The 23,877-nt window shown below is 41.6% G+C and overlaps 1 protein-coding gene across 1 annotated transcript in view; it reads right to left on the bottom strand.

The window, feature by feature from the left end:
• Positions 1-23,877, bottom strand: part of LOC122797943 (zinc finger protein 430-like) — a 180,183-nt gene that overhangs the window by 124,785 nt on the left and 31,521 nt on the right. The window contains exon 4 of the mRNA XM_044066463.1: positions 5,743-5,865. Coding sequence (XP_043922398.1) covers positions 5,743-5,865 — 123 coding nt within the window. The remainder of the gene's footprint in view (positions 1-5,742; positions 5,866-23,877) is intronic.

Raw genomic sequence — 23,877 nt, forward strand, 5'->3', positions numbered from 1 at the left:
TAGTTACTGCCACCAGACACTCTAAAGCCAGCTAGTCTAAGGCTCTTGCAAGGGTACACAATTATACTGAATGAAATTAATACTAATACAAATAGTAGTGTTTTGACCAATACAGTAAGGCTTTCAGGAGTGGTCACAGAGTCACCAAATAGATAAGAGTATTCTCAAAGGTTAAAATATTCTCTAAAGGACCAGCCACAATCATCATCTCCTTTTGGCTTATCCTAATTAGGGGTCATCACAGTGGAACAACTGTCCGCAGAACGATTGGCAGTGGAGTTTTATGGTGTTGAGTTGCCAGCTCAATGCTCAACCTTCCACAGAAGGCATACACATGCACACACACCTAGGGCCAATTTAGAGTGTCCACTCCACCTACAACATGTCTTTGGGATGTGGGAGGAAACCAGAGCACCTGAAAGAAACCCACGCGACCACAGGGAGGACATGCAGACTTCACACAGAAGGCACCCCAGCCAAGAATCGAACCAGAGAACCTCTTGCTATGAGGTGGCAACGCTAACCACTGCACTACTGCGGCTGCCCTAATGGACCAGCCACAATGAAAAGGTTTAAATATATTTAATAATAAATAATTAAAGAACATGAAAATACTAAATAATTATTTACAATAAACACCAGAGTTTCAATCACAGGAAATATGAAAACAACACAGTTGACTAGATTCACACAGATACAGAAAAACAGTACTAAACTGATCTCATTATATTTTCTTGACTGATCTAAAGAATTACTATTCTCTCTGTTTCACTTACTAGAGCAAGGCAAGATGAAGTGGGTGAGAGATCCTTCTTTGTCAGGTTACAAAAACAGACTGCAATGAGACTCTAATCATTGTTGCCCTAGATTACAGAATGACATCACATACATCTGGTCATATGACGTTTGGTTCCTGTACTACCCCCTTAGCTAGAAGCTGCCAGGGTTTAGCATATATGTGTGTTACCATACACATAGATACATCTTTGCTGACGTGTTATAGCATCTGGAAGCTACAAAACCATAAAACACTTCCACGAGTTAATAAATCATTCTCTGGCACAGACATTTGGTCTCTGACTGCAGTCAGAACAGTAAGATACAATCTTTATGGCCTAAATTAAGTAATTTAATGTCTTACTATTTTTCAAAGTTAGCTGGACTGAAATTAACCTATTCCCTTCCAGTATACTCTGTTAAAACATACTGTATACATTTAATCAGTTACAATACAGTCAGGACCCACTGTTGGTATGTTATTAACACAAGCAACTTTACAGATATATTTTTCAACACAAGCATCTGTACAAATCAGTTTGATATACAAATGACATATAATTATTTGCAAAATTCCAGCTAGCTGTGCTGGCATATGTTACATATCCACTGCCCTACTTCTCCTGGCATAGCTGTCAATACCTCACATTGTCACTGTAACCATCAGCTGTGCTTGATGCAGCAATGATCATTTACTGCAGTGACTGTTTTCACACCTCATGATGAGTGTGTGGGGGAAGGTCTGTCAATTCCTTCAGAACTACAAAAAAAACCCTTTACAAAACCCTGCTATTTAACTCCTTCCTTTTGCTGGAAGTAGCCAACAGCTATTTATAACATATAATGATCTCTGACAGATACTGCGGTGGTGGTGCTGCAGTAGCGTTGTTGCCTCATAGTAAGACGCTGTCCGATTCGATTCTCAGCTAGAGCGTCTTCTGTGTGGAGACATGCGTGAATGGGCATACCTTCGTTGAAGGCTGTACGTCAGACCTGGCAAGTCGGCATGTAAAAATCTACTGCCAATCATTAGCGGACTGGAGTTCCGCTGTGGTGACCCCTAACCAGGAAAAGACGAAAGACACAACAACAACAAAATTATCTCTGCCAGATGCATAAATGGGCTCATTCAAGGAAATATAGAAGCAGTTCTGCTACAGAAGATGTGTTAGATGACAGTGCTTCACACTCCTGCCATTCAATCTTAATGGCTTGAGAAAACACGACTTCCTAATGCCTGCAATGACTCATATAAACAAGACTTGAAATATATACTAGGAAGAAGGAATGAAAACAAGAAAGCAAGACTACATTACTCTGACAGGTCCCACTGACCTCTAGTTTGTGGGAAATACATTAAAATTGTAAAAGAAGCACCTAGAGTGATTTTGAGCCATTAAAGTAGCGAAGAAAACAAAGATATAATGAAAAACACATGCCTTTGGGTTCTAAGGTGGAGTTTTCCTTTAACATTCAGGACAAACCACAGTAATTAGTTACAATCGGAAAATTATAATCACAATTCTTTGTGGTAAATGGAGTTTTAGGTGCCCCAATGCATTACTAGTTACACTGAAAAAAGTAGGAGCATGTAATGGTTTATAGCTTTCTAAGCCACACAAAAGTTACTGATGTCATACAGACAGCAGCCAAAAGCTAAGCATATCTCTGATGAATTAACAGCTTCTAAAGCTGTTAATCATTTTAGTTTGTTTTTGTGTGTGTTTGTGTGGCAGAATGAAGTAGTTAAAAAGATTTTAAAGCTCTTATCATTTCTCCTAGAGATGTTCTGTAGTGGATATTTGTGTATTCACCAGTAAGAGGCTACAGTATAACAGCTCTGAAAGGTGTATAACAAAGCTGCCTTTTCCCCAGTTTCAAAGTGTAACTACCATGTAATACAAAAAGGTAATACATTATATACGGCTTTTAATAACACAGAACTAGCTATGACGCAAAGAATGCATTCAGTAACAAAGGTCATAATAAGCAAAAATGTACAATAGTCATGTTCAACATATGTAGATCTCCCATCCAGTGTCATAATTCTACAAGGTTACCAAAATTGCCATAGCATGCTAGAAATCTTGGCACTATTAGCCAGCATAACTCACATTTAACTTCCATGCCCAGTATTTGTAAGACATTATCCCCCAATGAGTTCGCTGTACACTCTGTTCATTTTGCCATTGTGATTTTCACAGAATCCATCAAATATCTCCCTTCCTTCACACACTCCTCTCCATTCATCCCACCATGACTCGTCTGGTCTTTTCTACTCCTGCACACCCGCCTTCTCCTTAAAACCCATTCCCATTTCAACTATCAAATCCCTACTACTCAAACTTAAGCCGTCCTCCAATGCAGCAGATGATCTGCCCACAGACTTTCTAAGACTTGCTGCAGATGCTATTGCCTACCCCATCAGCATTCTTATAAACCAATCCATCTGTGAATCCTACATCCCAAAAACATAGAAAATGGCACATATTATACCCCTCCATAAAGGCGCCGACCCTACAGACCTCTCCAACTACTGTCCAGCTGCTGTTCTCTCTTCCCTCTTTAAAATTCTTAAAAAATGCATTCAGACTCAACTCCTTCAATTCTTCAACAACAATCAAATTCTGTCTTCTAGCCAACATGGATTCAGGCCAGGCCACAGCAATATGACTGCCATCATATCCTTCATGGACACAATCAATAAAGCTAGGAATGCTGATAAATATGTCTAATCAACCTTCCTGCATCTCTCTAAAGCCTTCAATACCATTTCTCATCCTTTCTTGTTAGCCAACTATAATTAACAGGCCTGTCCTCCCCTTCTCTGAACTGGTTTTCAGGTTATTTATCATATAGACAACAAGCTCTTAACTGGAACTCCTCTCTCCCCAATCCCACAGAGGTAACCAAAGTTTCCATATTGGGACCCCTACTTTTTACCATCTTCATTAACAAGCTTCACTTACCTCTTACCCATGACTCCCTTATCCAGAATGGCAATGATTCTACAATCATTTGCACTGCCGACTCTATTTCCAAGTTCCAACTCATTACTCAACTGGCATTCTCTTTCACTGAAAACTGGCTTTTCAAATTTCACCTACTGCTATCAATCCTAATAAAACCAAGCTAATCATTTTTACCCCAAGTCAAGCACCTCACTGGGCAAAAAACAACTCACTGTACTCTCCCACACCAAAATACCAATAGAACTAGTTTCCCACACCAAACTGCTTGGCGTTATACTTGATGAGCACCTCAAGTTCAATCACAACATTAAAAAATCTTACCAAAACTGGGCTTGCTATACAGGCACAAGCAATTCCTTACCACCTCTACAAAAAAAAAAAAAAAAACCTTGCCATCACCTATCTTCTACCATCTCTATCCTACTGTGCTCCACTACTTACAAACTTAACCTCTAATCTAAAGTACAAATGAGAAACCTGCTACAACAAAATAGCTTGATTTGCAACTAATGTACCCTACTCTACCCACCATTGTAAAGCATTACGCTCTCTAAACTGGCTAGAATTCCCACACATACGTTCCTATTTACAGCTAATGACAGCTCATAAAATCATACACAAACCATTATTATGTCCTGCCCTATCCTCCCTTTTCACCAATTACCTACCCAACAGATCCTTCAGACCCAAAAATCATCTTCTACTACAAATCCATAAACCAAATCTCCGTGCTGGCCAACTTCTTTACTTTCACACCACGGCCAAAAAGTGGAGCTCTCGTCCTTTAACACTCAGCTCAAATCATAACATTTCTCCCTTTAAAACTTCCTTACATAACTACCAATCCTCCATATGGTGCTGTAACTCCCACTCACTCCCTCCTTTCAAGACCTGATCTCACCTTTCTAACTATACTCACTCACTTCCCTTGCCTTTATTTTAGATACACTGCCATGACGAGTTATGCCAACTACCTAACATATGTGCCTGCGGAATTTGACTTATGCTATTTTTGATATGTTTCCATATGCACATCTTTGTTAAACTGTGTAAGTATGTCTTTATTGGAATGAGCTATGTTACGTTTGCTGTTTTAGTTATTGATATATACATACATACATGCTTTCTATAACTGTTGAAGTATGTATACTGTAACATTCTGTACGACTTATTGTTCAGGTTTGTAACATTTTCTTGGAGCTTTTTCCTCTTCACTTCCCAAGATTTTAAATAATCTCAACTTTCATCTCCTTCCTTACCCTCCACTCCTATTACTTGGTTTTCAGTGTGCTCAGTTTTTTTTCCACCTCTTCTGCCTTTCTAATATTTTAGATACTTTTTGTTTAAGATGCTCCAGGGCCTTATGTTCATCATGGAAAACAACTTTTCATCCCTACTCCCATCACTTCCAGACAATCTAAACAGCTCTGGTATTCTCCACAGTTCAGTCTACCATTTTCAGTTACCTCCATAACATTTAATTATATCAATTGTTTGGTTCTCTACTTGATGGCCAAAACGCAGTCTGGCCACCATATTCCAGCTCTTAACCTAACCTTTAAAAACCTTCAATTCACTAACAAACTTCATGTCTTCCACCTGTTATTGCCATAACACACCTTCATCCTTCAAGGGACCAAAAGCTGCACTTAACAGGTTAATTGTAAACTAAACCTGTACTTGGGTTAACTTTACAAATTAACAGTTTTAATTGAGAAGGTAACAGATTTCAAGTACCGTTAGGCTTCAACAGTTGTTATTTCTGATTATCATGTTCACCCCAAATGAGGAAGGAAGGTAAACACTGAAAAAAAGTGTAAAAAATGCAGCCAACAGCCAAGATATATATTTTTTGAAATACTCTTACCTGCCCAGGACCAATGCACTACATCAAACACTCCTGTCCCTAGTGAGCCATCTCCATCCTGTGCCCATCCCTAATGAAATTAACAAACTACAGCTGGGAAAACCCAAACAATTATCACATACTTACTGCTGGTTCTGGTACCAGCATCCAGTATTTGCTGCACCATCATTCCTCCTTTGGTGTCACAAGGTGAAACTGTCTCAAAGTTCTTAACATATAACCAAAGATGGTCCACTGGGATGTCATACCCTGCAAATAAAACAAAAATGAGAATAAAATTAAACTGTATGCTTTCACCGATTTCTAAACTGTGTGTGTGTGTATAAATATACATATGTATAAAATGTATACACACACACACACACACACACACACAATGATCCGAGTTTTAGGCATGCTGAAAGCCCTTGGTGCCTACCTGATGGACATAACACTTATTACAATGGTATATTCAAACACATCAGGTAAAAAAATGAAATACACAAAAACAGAGCTACATTTAATCAACAAATCATGGATAAAGGCTGGTCACCTCCAGAGTGAAACAGCAGCTTTCCACATTCTCATGTTAACATTATTCCTAAATTCTATCCTGACAAGATCACAGCCAGGCTATTTCTCTTGAGAAAATCATTTCCATATTCTTAACTTTATTTTTTTTCCTCTCCAAATTTAATTTCTACACCAGCTACTTTCTAAGCAGTGAAATTCAGAAAGAAATATTTTCCACCAGTATTCAGTGTTTATTTTATCAACCAAGTAAACACAGCTAGCCTGATTATTTTTTTGACTGAGCCTAAGCTGGACCCAGACTGAAATTAAATTATATATGGTACCATAAGAAATATAATGCAAGCCATAAGAAATAAAACTGCAATAAAAAATAATATGCTCATCAACTATATTAAACAAATACAAACAAAATGAAAACATATTTATACTCATGCAGTGTTCAAGCTGTGGTAGTTTTCTTATTTAAATAAACAGACATTGGCATGATGGTTAAGGTGTTCACCTTACAGACACAAAGTGCAGGGTTTGATTCTCATGTGGGGTACAAACATACCAACTATACTAAACAAATACATACAAAATGAAAACATATTTATACTCATGCAGTGTTCAAGCTGTGGTAGTTTTCTTATTTAAAATGCTGAAGTCAGTGAACTTGCAGACTGCCAATAGTCATAAATTCAACTACTTCAGAGTGGTGCAGGAGTTCATTTAACTGTCACGGAGTTCAACATTTACCTGTCTCGTTGAGTTTTGCCTGAAATTAGACAATGAAATAATAGTGATATGGAACAGGTCTGACATTTGCAGGAAGTGCACCTCAGACAAAGATACCGGAATAGAAGAAGTTCCATAACCCAGACTAGTCTGGCTTTGAACAATAAGGAGAAACACAACAGGTTTATGCATACCCATAGAAGGGAAGATAAGGTAGTTTCCAAAACTTTTCATGTACCCAAGTGGTGGGTAAGTCAGAGGTTACCAGTCTGTATAATGCACTCAGGACACCATCTGCTCAGCCAAGAGGGAAGGCAATCTATCCTCACTTCCGGGAGATAAAAATCAGGCTTCATTGTTTTAGTCTATGAAAACAAGGTTATATGCAATTCATCAAAAGAGACACTAAGTATCAGAAGAAGCCTATGTAGGGAAAATGCAATGCCAAATGGCTTTCTGTCCCACAGGTCAAAGAGCACCTTTCTGTTCAGACATGTTCCAAGCTAGTAGCAAAGTTCTAATGAGCACCATTCCAGCTAGGACATGCATTAACAGAATTGGGTTAAAAATATCAAGACACTGAATAATCCTAGCAATCACAAGAAGGCACATGCCATTAGTAGAAGAAATACCCATGTAAAAGCAGGTGCCAAACCTGCTGGTGAAGTGCAAATATTGCAGATACACATATATGTTAAGGACAGCTGATCTTGAGCTTGGTGCACAGCAAACCATGCAGTGAGGTCAACAGATTTTCATAAGCATATATTCTGATTATTTGTTAGCCAGGGTAATGTACTGATCCAAAAGCCAAATTCTGACACTGACAAGGTGCTCTGTACAAACAGTACAGGTAAAACAGTACAGCCAAGGTCTGGTATACCTTGGATAACCCTGAGTGCAGTATTAGTTGAGACAAATAATAAGAGTGCAAAGTATATAATGCAATGTATACAGATATGAACAAAATCACTGGAGCTGAAGGTCATGAGTTTGAGCTAATAGCAGCTGCATCAACATTCAATTCATGTGGAGAAGGACACATCACACAACAAGGAAGGGAAGAGAAGGTACTGGAAGGGGCTAGAGAGAGTGAAACATGTTTAGGTTAAAGTGCTGTGCATAAAATTATGGCATTCAGTTCCATCAAACAAGTGGCAAGAAACACATGAATGTAAATCTTTAGAATGTTGGATATTCTTCAATTGAGAGAGGGTTCCAAAGTTTGGGACCAAGCATGAAAAATGAGTGGTCTTATGCTTTGATTCTTTTGTGGGCAAATTCACACTGATAAAGGAACTGGACTATGATCTGACATTATATTCATTTGAGGTTTTATTTAGCATACATCAAGAAAAAAACAAGGCTTCAAGTTTAAAAGAGTCCCAAAGCATGTTTCTATCAAATAAATATTTAGTCTCTGTACAAAAACATCTAGAAATGCTGAAAGAGCTTTTTATAGCTATTCTGACTTACACAAAAACACATCAATGGGACCAGATGGTGGTGTCCGGCCATCCTACATGAACTCCAAAAGAGCTAAACCCAAACATAAAACTACTGTTCAATCTTAGCCTTAACAATATTCACAAACTTGCATCTTGAAAATCAACCTTAAATCTTCCTTGTTTCTGTGCTTTTTTACAAAGGCAGAAAACTCTTCATGCTATATGTTAATCTACCAGTGAGAATCCAATTCTGACCTGTGGAGAAAATCTTGTAGATCTGACAGGACTGAAGAACATGCAGGCAGACCATGTTCATAGGTGTGTACTAGGCTAATGGCCCTGGAGCCTTTACAAGCCTAGCCCATAGAAGTGCCCTGGCACTGTGCCACCCGATGTTAGTTCCCAATGCCTCTATCAAGTGGAGGCACTGGAGTGATCCCCGGGGTGAACTTTCTATTTCCCATCCACTCATCAAGATTTCTTTGAAGAGGGCAGGTGAGGTGCTCTGCTTGACATGTATGGAAAGTCTATTTCAGAGCATGGGCAGTCTCTGGGTTATGAACCTGTCCCTCCAGCATGTTCTGTTGATTGTGGTAATGAGATTGAGGTCTCTGGAGCGTGTGGTGCGGTGGGTTTAGGATTTCTTTAGATGTAGCATTTCTAACACAGCTGGGTCAGACATGGCTTTGTAAGTCAAGCAGAGCTCGCCTCTTAGAAGACAAATGAGACAGAGAATAGCTGGAGTTTTTTTGAGTCTGCCCATGTAGGGCATGTGTTTAAGGCCTAGGATCTTCTTCGTGAGGTACGTTTGTGGCCTCTCCAGCTGTTGCAGGTGTCTAGTGAGGTACATGCCAAATGGGGCATTATACTCTATGACTCGTCTAATGAGGGAAGAGTAGAGAGAAATGATGACCTCTTTCTTCCTGGATGCAAAACCCTTGGTAATGAGATGTGCCACATAGACGGACTTTCTGACCACAGTGGCAATGTGGTGGTCGAAGGAGAGGTTGCTGTCTACCTGGGTCCCCAGATCTCTTACAACACCTTCAGTGTTCAGTGGGCTCCCATCGATGTGGTAATTAGTGGGAACTGAGTTTTTCACAAAGGAGATGACGATGCATTTTTTGGCATCAAGCTTAAGGCCTTGGTTTCGACATCAGTCACTGGTCTCAGTGAGGCCTTTCTGTAGGATGTCTGCATCACTTGGGAGTTAATAATGGCTCCCAGCTTGCAGTCATCTGTGAACTTGGTCAGCCAGTCTCTCTGTGTTGGCCTGGACTTCTGAGAAGTAGATGCCAAACAGGAGAGGACCCAGGACTGATCCCTGTGGGACTCCACTCATGAGTGGTTGGCCGTCTGACTTGGAGTCCACTACTTTCACACTGTGGGTTCTGTTAGCCAATTTGCAATCCACCTAATGATATAGGGGTTGATGCTGTATGAACTACCTTAACCTCATCCACACCTCTGGTGACTGACTCAAAGAAGTCAACCAGGTTGAACAGGCATGATCTACCTTTCACAAAACCAAATTGTGTGGGATCTAGTTTGTAGATTCCCTATATCCTTGTTAATTAAGTCCATGATGATGCGCTCCATAGCCTTACATATCAGGCTCATTAGGCTAATGGGACGATAATTCCCAGGGTCTGTAGTCTCTCCCCCTTTATGGAGAGGGATGACTGTAGTATGTGCACCATTCGGTAGGGACAAAGCCTGAGGTGAGGCTGTGAGTGAACAGGGCACACAGATGTGGTGCCAGTTCACTTTGTAATTCATGTAGAACACAGCCAGGGATATTGTCGGGTCCCATGGAAGCTGTATTCTTGGCCTCGGACAATGCAGCTTTAACCTGTGCAGCAGTAATGCTGGGTGGCTGGCATTCTTCCGGTACTGAGATAAGTTAGCACTGAATCTGTCGGCCAGTATGTTGGCAATATCTGTTGGCTCAGTATAAGAGGTACCATTCTGCAGTAACTCAGAGCAAATCTGGGTATTGCTGTGGAAGTTCTTGATATAACTATAGAAGGCTTTGTGGTTACTTTTAGTGTCTGTCACAAATCTGCCATCATAGCTGGCTTTAGAGGTTTCGATGAGGGATCTCAACTTTTTGTTGAGGCTAATAAGAGAATTTTTCCAGTCTTGGGACTTTAGCTTTTTCTGCAACAGTTTCTTCCTTCTGTTGTAGAGTTCATTAATGACTGGGGAATACCAGACTGGCTTCCTTTTTTTGGAGGTGAGCATCTTGGTTCGGTTAGATATGGCTAGTTCCATGCATTTATGCACGTGTTCGTACAGTGCACTGGTGTATGATTCGGCAGTCATGCATCTATTTTCCACTGGCATGGGTGCCATAAAGTTAGCCACCTCTGTTTTTAGGAGTCCAAAGTCAGCTTTGGAGAAGTTTTTCATGGAAGTTACCTTTGTGGGGGGTGTGGGTGAGATGTGGATTTCCATAGTGATTAGTCTGTGGTCGGATTAAACCAGGGAGGAATTGACTACTGGTGTAGAGCAACGGTTGCCCATGTTAGTAATAACCAGGTCAAGGATGTTGCTTCCTCTAATGGGGGTAAGAATGAGCTGGTCCAGGGCATTGAAACTGATGAATTCCAGGAAGCATTGGTCCAGTGCATTGGTGCATGAGTAGTTTTCCCAGTTGATGGAGGGGTAGTTGAAGTCACTTAGTATGAGAGTGTTGGGTTGGATCTTAATAATTTCCAGGGTGCTTAGGAATGTGCGGTGAGAGGCTTGGGACATGGTTGGGGACCTATAGCACGCTACAACCTGAATCGCCATCTTACTCCAGGTACAGCTAACATTGGGTATCTCAGATGTATTATGCTGGGCTACGAGTCTGGAGGTGTGCATATCCTTTATGACTATGGATACACCACCATCTTTGGAGCTTCAGTCCATGTTCTGGGGCCAAAAGGTGTGGAATGAGCTATAGCCTGGTAGCCCAGGGGTGATTTCTGCTGCTTTAAACCAGGTCTCCGTTGCATCACAAATGTCAATGTTCTCCATTTTGAGGAGTGCTTCGAGTGAGTGCATCCTGAGATTTAGACTTCTAGCGTTGAGCAGCATGACCCTCAGATTGCATTTATTTATAGCTGTTATGGTGGCAATTTGGTCTTTGGAACACCACCTAAAAAAGGCACTATAGGGGTGGCAAGACCATTGATGCAGGCCATCTCTGGCAAAGCATCGAGGTCTGTCAATCATGTTATCCCAAGCAGACAGATACTGGATCCCCTTAGAATGACACCAGAAACTTAGCCAAATGTTGAACTCAGTCATTTTCTGTTTGTACTGTGGTATCAGGTATCATTCTGGGTGATGGTAGGATGCTGCTCAGGGCTAGAGTCATACCTGTCTGGGCCACATAATCTGAGACCTCCTCCATGTCTCTTTTCATGTAGTCCAAGGAGGTGTGTCTCAGGTCATTCACACCCACATGGACAATGACAGAGCCATACTTGTACTTGTTGTGGAGTGACCAGAGTGCACGTGTTATGTGCCAGATTCTGGCACCTGATAGACAGCTTACCGTTACCTTCTCCTTATTCAACCTAGTGAGTGGGACGTCAGTGTGCCTCACTATTGAGTCACCTATGATTATTGTATTGGGCAAGGAGGTTAGCCTTAGGGGCTTTGGTTGAGGAGCACACTGTGTAGGTGAGCTATGTGTCTTGTGGTTATGTGATGTGCTGTGGTGGTCAAGTGGGTTTCTAACTTAGAGGTCTATGCTGTTTGGGTAGATTTCTATTGAGAGCCTCCACGAAGGTGGGTGTGTGGTTTGTGATTTTATTTGAGGGCTGTGATGGTGGGTGTTCTGGAGGGCTATGTGTTTCATGTGGTGTGGTGCAGGTGATGACCTTCTCCTCTTGACCAGCTATTCCAGTCTTGGCTGGAGAGTGCATGGCTTCCAATTTGGAGATATAAGTGCATCTCTCACAAGTCTGAGTGTTGGGAGGTTAGAGGAGAGGGCTGTGTACATGAGGCAGTTTCTACACTGCCTCAGAATGCCCAAGTTCACCAGGTTAATAGGAGAAAGCACAGGGAACTGACCTTTAGACATGCCAGGAGGGATGGTCATCATTAGTAATTACTGGAGCTATTTCCTTATAGGAAGTCTAGTGCTGATAGCACTTGTGTGTGCTACAATATTTGCTACAAAAAGCCTGATGAAGTGCTAGGTGAATAAGCTAATTAAAGTGCAAGAGAGTAGAGAACTAGAAAGATCTAAGGGAAAAATTGAAGAGCAGACTTTCTGGCACTGGTAAGAGTTTACCCCAGCTTAGTGGCACTGCATGGTTCACAAACCTGAGCAAACACGGGCTTTTAAACCAGAAAGTTGAAAGGGATAGAAAAACTGCCCAAATAGCCGATAAACTACAATTTCAGAGCCAGAAACCACTCCTCTTGTGGTAGATAGGCTACCTAGTGCTTAACACTCCCACTGATAAGCTGGAAGCCTTCCTTCTACCACAGAAGGGTCTGGGGAACTCAGAAACTTACAAAACAGTCCTGGATACTAGAGTTGGCCAGATACAGATTTGCTGTAACAGGAAAGGTGGAAAACAAGCTTAGAACTTTTTTTGCAGAAAAAAAAAACAGTTAAAACAGTAATAAACATACTTTAAATGCAGTGCAAGCTAGCATACTTGAGTGTGTAGCAATATTAAAGCAAATACAGTTAAATAAATGCAGTTAAATGAAAAAATGACTTAAATCATGTGCAGAAAGCAGTATAATCTGAAAAAATCAAAATGGAGGCACATATGCTGGAAGTTACTATAGAAATCAAAAGGTTTTGGATCAGTAGGATTGAAAGTCCCTATTAATTCATAGGATTTGTAGCATTTCTCTTGGCAGTTTCATTTATCCAGAGAGTGAACAGGAACATAACATAAGCCCCTGCTCCACCAGGTTGGAAAGATGTATTACCGTACCCATACACAAGGGTAGTTCTTCTGTTAAAACCAAGATGGCAGTGTGACAACCGTGTTCTGGCCCAGCAATCAAGAAGCTTCAATCCCCACCACTAACACCACAGAAGTCATCTCCTATAAGAGGAAAGGATAATTAATACACACAGTAAAGTACAATTTCCCTTAAGTGCACACAGAGATCACAGTCAGTCTGGGTATGGTTGCTCCCTTGCTCACCAGGTCCCCAATAAGACTCCCCACTGGCACAGCTATAGGAGGATGGCCTAATGGTTAAGGTGTTTGCCTTACAAACACAAGGTACAGGGTTTGAATCTCACAGGGGATAAATGGCAAGGTTTAAAATGGCTCACAAGGGCAGTTAGCCTATGACCTCCTAAAGCTCCTACAGCTGGGTCCAGGTCTCAACCTAGCTGGGCAAGCTAAAACCTCCAGTACCCTCTCTGTCCAACCAGTGCTTCATGTTCCTGCCCAAGTAGTTGACACAACACACACACACTTTGAGAAGAGGTTATACAATCACACAGACTCTCCTGGGAAAAGGCTGGCACAGGTTCTCCAGCTGTGCCCCTATTACCCAGACCATACAGTAGTAATTCCTGCCACCACCCAGCTAATAATCAGCTACTAAAAGGCCCTTAAAAGGGTGCCCAATTATTACTGTGCAATATTAATATCCAATGGTAGTATGAATAAACAGTCAAGGCTTAATTTGCAGTGACATAGACAGTAAAATCTGTAAATATGTAATGTACTTTAGAGGTTAAATTATCTCTACATAAACCAGCCACAGGCAAAGGTTTTAAAATCTTCTTCTTTTGGCTTTTCCCGGTTAGGGGTCGCCACAGCAGAACTCCGGTTCACTAATGGTTGGCAGTAGATTTTTATGGTGCTGAGTTGCCAGCCCGACGCCCAACCTTCAACAAAGGCACGCCCATTCACGCATGTCTTTCAAACATCACTCGACTGCGGGGAGGACATGCAGACTCCACACAGAAGGCGCTCCAGCCGAGAATAGAATGAGAGTAAAATATTTAATAATAAATAATTAAAACACAAGACAATACTACTACACCAGAGATATCTACTCAAGTTCAGAGATCACACAGAAACTTAAAACAATATCGTAGGAAAGATCTGATTTCAAAGAAAAATACTTAGTCTAACTTTCTTCTAAGTTTAACTATTCCTAATAGAAATCATGGTGATATAATACTACTTACATACATAAAGCATAAGCAGTGCTGGGTTACATGTCCAAGATCAAAATGCTCTCGTCTCTCAATCAACAATAGTTTTTAAACACTAACCAACAGCTCACTAAGGCCCTCCCAAATTACATTATTTTGACACTTAGTCTGGAGTTCCCAGGCCACAAACTGCATTGTTTAGCAAGCTAACACTTGCTCAGGAGACTACAACAATAAAAGACATTTCACATATAAACCTTAGCAGAAACAAGAGCAATAAAGCACCTTCCACATGTAAATTCTGTCCCTTAACTTTAATCTTAAAACAATGGGCCTGAAACCTTTATCCAGACTCACTGCAGTCAACTTGCAAACATCAAAGAGATTCCTATGATCTTTTCGGCTTCAAAAGACACATTTGAAATGCTTGGCTTGGTTTTCCTTAGCAGATGGCAATGTTGCAACAATCTTGAAGTTCACATTTTACAGTGTTTTCTTTCATTTAAAAACACAAGCCTGTATTTTACATTTATTTATACAACTGATAGAATTATGTATCAAATTCTATTTGACTAGGCTGACAGCCTTCATCTATCTTCCTCCAATCTTCACACCACCCCCGGGGAACTTAAGCAAGGTTTTCAAGTGCTCCTTGAGAAACATCGCTTGACAGTCTCCGGTCTATCTGGGTGTACCTCACTCCATTCCCTGTCTTGAAAGCCCATCTGCATTGGCATTGCTACTCCCACTGCAGTGCTGCACTGACATATCATATGCTTGCAACCCCAGGCTCCATCTTAGCAACTTGGCATTTGCTGACTGGCTCTGTTTAACTATGTTATGGGGTTGTGATCTGTCCTCACAGTGAATTTTCTTCTATACAGATAAGGCTGAAGTTTTTGCAGTGCCCACACTATGGCTAGACATTCTTTTTTTACCGCTGCATAGCATTCCTCCCTGGGTTGGAGCCTATGACTGAGATAAACCACTGGGTGCTCTTCTCCCTCTGAAGAAATCTGGCTAAGTATAGCCCCCACCCCATAGTTTGAAGCATCCACCTGCACAACAAATTCTTTGCTATAGTCTAGACTGGCTAACACAGGGGGGTCCTCCCAAAGCTTCCTTAAGCTTCTGAAATGCCTGCTCATATGCTGGGGTCCACACTACCTTATTTGGCCTGTTCTTCCTTGTCAGGTCTGTGAGGGGAGCAGCTATGGTACTATAATTGGGAACAAACATTCTGTAGTACCCTGCTGTCCATAGGAATGCCCTCACCTGCTTTTTGGTAACAGGTGCAGGCCATGCCTGAATGGCTTCCACTTTGGCAGGGTCTGGCCTCATCTTACCACTCCCCACTCTATGTCCTAGGGAGGAGACCTCTGCCATACCCACCTGACATTTGCTCGGATTAATGGTCAACCCTGCCCTCTGTAGTCTGCCCACCACCTCCCTGACATGCTGAAGGTGCTCTTGCCAGGAATGGCTGTAGATAGCAATATCATCCACGTAAGCAAGGGCAAACCCTCCTGCTCCTGCTAAGATATGATCTACCAGCCTCTGGAAAGTCACTGGGGCATTCTTCACCCCAAAGGGCATCTTTGTGAACTCATACAAACCAAAGAGAGTCACAAAGGCTGACTTCTCTCTAGCACTGGCTGTCAAAGGCACCTGCCAGTAACCCTTGGTAAGATCAATGGTTGTAAGATACTTAGCCCCACCCAGCTGCTCTACGGCCTCATCTATCCTAGGCATGGGGTAAGCATCTGTCTCCGTGTGACTACTTAATTTCCTGTAATCCGCACAGAACCTGGTGCTGCCATCCTTTTTTGGCACCAGTACCACTGTGGAGGCCCAGGGACTGTTGGACTCCTGAATCACCCCTAGTTCCAACATCTCATGTACCTCTTCCCTTAGAGTCTATTTGACTCTCTCAGGCACCCTATAAGGGGCCTGCCTGATAGGCCTTTGTGGTCCTGTATCCACCTGGTGCTGCACCAGGTGGGTGCTCCCTGGTTTCCCGGAGAAAATGCCCCCAAACTCCTGCAACACTGCTCAGATTTCTTGAACCTGGGTAGGAGATAGCTGCTGGGACATTCCTACCCCTTCCACTGAGGTGTCAGCCCAAGCCTCACTAAGGAGATCAGTCACAAGATCTCTCTCAGACTCCTCCTGCAATCCACTGCAAATGCTCAGCACAAGAGCCTCCCTATCATGGTAAGGTTTCATCATGTTAACATGGTACAATTTGTTCCCCTGCCTTCTGCCTAGCAGTTCCACCATGTAGTTAACATCACTTACTTTTCTTACCACCTTGTAGGGTCCCTCCCAAGCTGCTTGCAGCTTGTTGTGTCTGACAAGAATGAGAACCATTACCTGCTGCCCTACAGCATACTCTCTAGCTCAAGCATTCCTGTCATACCACACCTTTTTCTGTTGATGGGCTTCTGCCAGGTTCTCCTGGGCCAAGCCCATGAGTTCCCTGAGCCTTGTCCTGAGGGTTAGAATGTATGCCACAACAGACACCTTGTGAGACTCACACTCACCTTCTCACACATCTCAAATTAAATCTAGAGGTCCCCTCACCCTATGCCCATACAGCAACTCAAAGGGTGAGAAACCTGTGGATTCCTGGGGAACACCTCTCTGTAAGCAAACAACAGATGGGGCAAATATTTGTCCCAGTCCCTCTAAAACTGATCTGCAAATGTCCATAGCATGGACTTGATTGTAGAGTTTATCCTCTCAACAAGACCATTAGTCTGGGGATGGTAGGGGGTGGTTTTCATGTGCTTCACCCCACAGGACTTCCACAGACAAGCCAGCAGGCCTGACATGAAATTGGCACCTCAGTCAGTCAGTATTTCTTTTGAGGAAACCCACCCTGCTGAAAATCTCTACAAAGTATTTTCCACCTTCTCTGCCTCAATGGAGGACAAAGCCACTGCCTCAGGGTTTTGTGTAGCATAATCTACAATCACTAGGATATACATTTTCCCTGTGGAACTTGAGGTACTCAGAGGACCCACAATATCCATAGCTACCCTCTGAAATGGCTTCTCAATCACAGGCAAAGGCATCAAAGGAGTTCTCACCTTGTCTCCTGCCTTGCCTACCTTTTGGCACTGCTCACAGGTCCTGCAGTACCCTGTTACATCTCTGGAAATTCCAGGCCAATAGAAGTTTTGCATAATATGCCTCTGTACATTTTATGCCCATATGACCTGCAAAGGGAATATCATGGGCTATGGTTAGAAGCGCCAGATGGTAAGCTCTAGGCACTACCAACTGCTGTACTCTCTCACCTTCTAGCCCTCCCTCAGGAATCCACTCTCTGTACAGTAACCCTTGGTTCCAGTATACAGATTCCCCCTTCCCTTGAGAATCAGGTGCCTCCCTAGCTACCTGCCTCAGACCTTGCAATGTAGGGTCTGAGAGCTGAGCCTGTCTCAGGTCTCTCCTTATAACCATTCCCAGCTCCCCTTCCACAGGATGTCTGGCATCCTCTGACAGTGGTGCCTCACTGTCAGCCTGGGTACTACTACTCACCTCTACCTTTGCAGTTACCATGTCCAAGGGAACATCAGTACCCACAAGCAGCTGTAGCTCACATTCAGTCTCACTGTTACAGCGTAGCTCACTCCCTGAAGTAACCACCTTAGCAGTCCTGGCTGCAAGTATGCAGTCTGTCTGGGTCTCCCCCAGTCTACCAGACCCACATGCTTGTCTCCTAGCGTCATTGCATGTAACTGCATAAGTACATAGTACTGCCTCATCCAAATCCTTCCCTCTCAGAACATCTGCAGGATGGTAGTTCCATACCCCTGTTGTTTCAAGAAACCCGACTGTTGGCATTTTGTCTGTCCCACTTACTGGTTCCCTCAACTTTGGTTCCCCACCTTGCCTCCATGGACATCTGTATGCCACATTGCCCCACTGGTTGCATTCAAAACATTTAACCCTAGCTCCTGGACGTGTACCTGGACTAGTGGCTTCCCCTACTACTGACGGACTCTGTCGGGGTAGTCTGTGCTACCCACTACGGGTTCCTTTAGTCCCATGAGCAGTACTGGGGGTCCCTTTCCTGTGCAGGGCTGCCCTGCTTGCTAAGTATACATCTCCCTTCTTCACCAACTCCTCTGAAGTAGCACACTGTCTATCAGCTAACCAGATCCTCATGTCCTCAGGCAAAGTGCTAAGGGCTTGTTCTCTTACCAAAAGCTCGGCCAGCCCTTCAAAAGTGGTGACCTGACATCCACTCACCCAGCTATGAAAATAAGTGCTCAGTTCAGCAATATATTCACAAACATTTTCATTGCTTCTATGCTCACGAAACATTTTCCTATACATTTCAGGTGTTAGCTTAAAACATTCCAACAAGTGTCTTTTTACAGCAGTATAATCAGAACAGTCAGTGTCATGCATTTTTGCTAAAGAAGTTACAGCTCTAACATGGAGTAAGGTGGTCAGGAACCGTACCCAGAGCCCTTGGTCAACTTCATACTGTTTACATACCCGCTCAAACATATGAATGAAGCTATCAAAATTATCTTCCTCTTTAAAATGTGGAAGAAATTTATTGACCTTTTGTGCTTCTGGGGTCCAGTTACTCCCTTCCCCATTACCTCCATGACTCTGGCGAAGAGTCAGCATTTCCCTCTTATGCCTCCTCTGAGGTTCATTTTCCTCAGCTTGTAGACTCCTCATTTTCTCAGCTGCTTCTAGTTCCAAATGCCTGGTCTCCAACTCACGTCTCTTTAGCTCCAGCTGGATTTTTAAGTCCACTGCAGAAAGGTTGAGCTGTCCATTCTCTGGGGATATTGTATCTCCACTGTCAGTCTGATTGTCCTCCAGGCTGCTGTTTTCTGATGCAGCTGTAACCAAGGCTGCAATCAGGTCTGCCTTAGTCAGGTTTCCATGCACCAGTCCCCTAGCCTGGCACATCTCCACTAGCTGGCTCCTTGTCAGCTTTCCATACTCCTCTGCTGACATGCTGCCTGCTCACCCTGACTAACACTAAGCTAACAAAAGAAATAAAACAATTTCTTGTTTTCTGTAATCTGAACTCTGAATATACACTGTGTGGCTGTTTTAGAGTACAAAACACTTTTAGAGATCACTGTACATAAGCTATAGGACTTTGCTCTACCCACACCACTACAAGCCAATTAGTGTTTGCCAACTAATCAATATGTGATGTGGATCCCACCACAGAAAACCAATATGTGATAGGATATCCCAACCACTGCCACCAATATGTGATGACCGTGCCCTGGCCCAGCAATCAAGGAGCTTCAATCCTCACCACCAATACCAGGGAGGTCATCTCCTATAAGAGGAAAGGATCACTAATACACACAGTAAAGTACAATTTCCCTTAAGTGCACACAGAGATCAGAGTCAGTCTGAGGCTGGTTGCTCCCTTGCTCACCAGGTCCCCAATAAGACTCCCCACTGGCACAGCTATAGGGTCCAGGTCTCATCCTAGCTGGGCAAGCTAAAACCTCCAGTACCCTCTCTGTCCAACAAGTGCTTCATGTCTCTGCCCAAGTAGCTGACGCAACACACACACACTTTGAGAAGAGGTTAAACAATCACACAGACCCTCCTGGAAAAAGGCTGGCACAGGTTCTCCAGCTGTGCCTCTATTACCCAGACCATACAGTAGTAATTCCTGCCACCACCCAGCTAATAATTATCAGCTAGTAAAAGGTCCTTAAAAGGGTGTCCAATTATTACTGTGCAATATTAATATCCAATGGTAGTATGACTAAACAGTCAAGGCTTAATTTGGAGTGATATAGACAGTAAAATCTGTAAATATGTATGTACTTTAGAGGTTAAATTATCTCTACATAAACCAGCCACATGTAAACGTTTTAAAATATTTAATAATAAATAATTAAAACACAAGACAATACTACTACACCACAGAGATATCTACTCAAGTTCAGAGATCACACAGAAACGTAAAACAATATTGTAGGAAAGATCTGATTTCAAAGAAAAATACTTAGTCTAACTTTCTTCTAAGTTTAACTATTCCTAAGAGAACTCATAGTGCTATAATCCTACTTACATACATAAAGCATAAGCAGTGCTGGGTTAGATGTCCAAGATCAACATGCTCTCGTCTCTCACTCAACAATAGTTTTTAAACACTAACCAACAGCTCTCTAAGGCCCTCCCAAATTACACCATTTTGACACAATCTGGAATTCACATGCCACAAACTGCATCATTTAGCAAGCTAACACCTGCTCAGGAGACTACAACAATAAAAGGCATTTCACATATACAGTCTAGCAGAAACCAGAGCAATAAAGCACCTTCCACATGTAAATTCTGGCCCTTAACTTTAACCTTAAAACAATGGGCCTGAAACCTTCATCCAGACTCACTGGAGCCGACTTGTAAACATCAAAGAGATTTATAAGATTTGTTCAGCTTCAAAAGACACATTTGAAATGCTTGGCTTGGTTTTCCTTACAGCAGATGGCAATGTTGCAACAATCTTGAAGTTCACATTTTACAGTGTTTTCTTTCATTTAAAAACACAAGCCTGTATTTTACATTTATTTATACAATTGATAGAACTGCGGTGGTGGTGCTGCGGTAGCGCTGTCGCCTGACAGTAAGACGTTGTCCTGTTCAATTCTCAGCTAGAGCGTCTTCTGTCTGGAGACATGCATGAATGGGCGTACCTTCGTTGAAGGTTGTGCGTGAGGGCTGGCAACTCGCCACATAAAAATCTACTGCCAATCATTAGCGGACAGGAGTTCCGCTGTGGCAACCCCTAACCGGGAAAAGCTGAAAGACACATTTATACAATTGATAGAATTTTGTATCAAATTCTATTTGACTAGGCTGGCAGCCTTCGCCCATCTTCCTCCAATCTTCACAGGCAGGATCCTATTATATCCCGATCAAGGCCAATAATGCTTGCTGTATAAATCCTTCATCACTGACTATTCCAATCCTTCATGGGGAACTGTACACTAAGAACCCCAACATCACTCATTAACAAAAAGCTGAAGGCTGCCTTTGTGCATTCCCACGCCAGCTCCACACCACTGCCTTGTAGTCATCTTAGGCATGCCAAGCTTGGCACTTCAACCTGCAGCTGCATGAAGGGGATGGTGTCAGTTTATCTGTTTTGTGCATAGTACTCTGGTGACCCACTTGTGTTTAAATACAGACAGTAGTGGCCCCTCTTATTCACAAGACCTCCTTCAACAGATCGTATTGCTATATAATAGTTTACCTGCATCCACTATGACCAAGAAGTCTCTTTTCTGCACATGTACAGAATTACTGCCTTTCACTAACATGGCCAGTGTGTCCTGCTTTGCTCCCCCTCACGACCCCAATTCCCCAGCTATCTCTAATATCATTACGTTTATACTGTAATTTATATATATCCCCAATTCCCCATCTATCTCTAGTATCATTACATTTATACTGTAATTTATATATATCCCCAGTTACCCAGCTATCTCTAATATCATTACGTTTATACTGTAATTTATATATATCCCCAATTCCGCAGCTATCTCTAATATCATTACGTTTATACTGTAATTTATATATATCCCCAATTCCCCAGCTATCTCTAATATTATTACGTTTATACTGTAATTTATATATATATATATATATATATATATATATATATATATATATCCCCATTTCATGGCCAAATACCCATGTGATGAAGAAATACCACCCTTTTCTGCTACAGCTGGAAAATTTCAAATTAAGGACGCTGTACAAAATATAGCCATACCTCACACAGGAATAAAGGATCCATACAGGCCAAATTCCCCTACAACAAAGCCTGCTGTATGCAACATGTAATCTAACTAACCTTCCAAAAAATCACCTTAACAAATTAGAAAAAAATGATAATAAAAAAAAATATTTGCAAAAAGCCTGCCAGATAAAAGTCACTACTATCTAGCTCCCAGGATATTAAGTGGGCAGAACTTCAACACACCCAGAACAACAGTTAAATTGCTACTGTGCACAAAATATAATCAGCTATATATGTCCATCTCTAAATCACTTCCACACAAAGCATTTACATAGAACAAACCAAATAGCAACCACCAAATTTACCACAAATACCACAATACCAAACCAGTATAGCGACTCACTTTATAGTGTCCGTGTAGCTAAACCCTAGAATGCTTTCCCTTCTGACCTTTGGACAGAAAGTAACACAAAAATTCAATGAAAATTAAATAATCTAACCATAACATAGACCTGTAACTACATCATGTGATGACCCAGGACCTAAACCAATTCCTCTTAAGACTCCCTCATCTATTTATTTTTAACCCTACTTTTCTCCTTTCATCTTCCACCATCTTACCCTCTCACACACGTGTGTGTCTGTGTGTACCCGTATGTATATTACCCAAAGCAAAACCACGTGCAAGTGAAAAAATGTATCCAAAATGAAAGAACACCGCACCATATATAAAACTGAAATTTAATAGACCACCCCCAGAACAATATTAGCAACAAACTAGGTTTCCCTCCTACAAAGAGCTTTGTCACTGCATACAAGCTTAATACTACACTAAAATTTAAATCCAAAATGTTGAGAAGACAGCTAAACACACAAATATTTAAAAGAATAGACACGTATAAAAATATTTTGACACAATTTCTTATACTTAACCAAAAATATATACAAATATAGAATACAGTAATAATAAATACACATAAAAGATAAGATTCAACATAAGTGAATAAAGTACAGTACAGTATACCATCTCATTTAAACCCTTACCCTGTGCAGCACCTAACAAAATAATCTGCTTCTCCTTTTCAAGCAGAATATGTAATTTATCAAATTTATTAGGAGAAGATTAAATAACTATTGATTACAGTAATAATAAATACACATAAAAGGTAAGGTTCAACATAAGTGAATAAAGTACAGTACAGTATACAATCTCATTTAAACCCTTACCCTGTGCAGCACCTAACAAAATAATCTGCTTCTCCTTTTCATGCAGATTATGTAATTTATCAAATTTATTAGGAGAAGATTAAATAAGTATCAATTACAGTAAAACTGAATATTGCGCTGGACTGCTGTAATTTATGCCTGACTGAAGTATTTCTATCCCTAGTGCATCTACTATCTGTAGTATATAATTCTTTTTTGAATGGGCCTGACGTTTCACCCACTTAGAAGTCCCCACATACACAATGAACAAGATGGATCACCCACTCAGTAAAATATGATGAATTCAAAAATCCATTAGACTTTGGGTGCATTAGTAGAAGTAAAAAAACAGTTTTCATAATAACTGAGCAACAGTCAAAAAGCTCATTCATTCCTTCACTGGGTGACAGCCAACTGAAACAGATCATCAGTGAGGCAGCCATCACAGGTGGTTTGAACATTTTTCAATTTCCTCCCTATCCTTCGCC

The sequence above is a fragment of the Protopterus annectens genome, chromosome 3.part1, assembly GCF_019279795.1.
Source record: "Protopterus annectens isolate FY-2018-M chromosome 3.part1, PAN1.0, whole genome shotgun sequence".
In the NCBI taxonomy this organism is placed as follows: Eukaryota; Metazoa; Chordata; order Ceratodontiformes; family Protopteridae; genus Protopterus; species Protopterus annectens.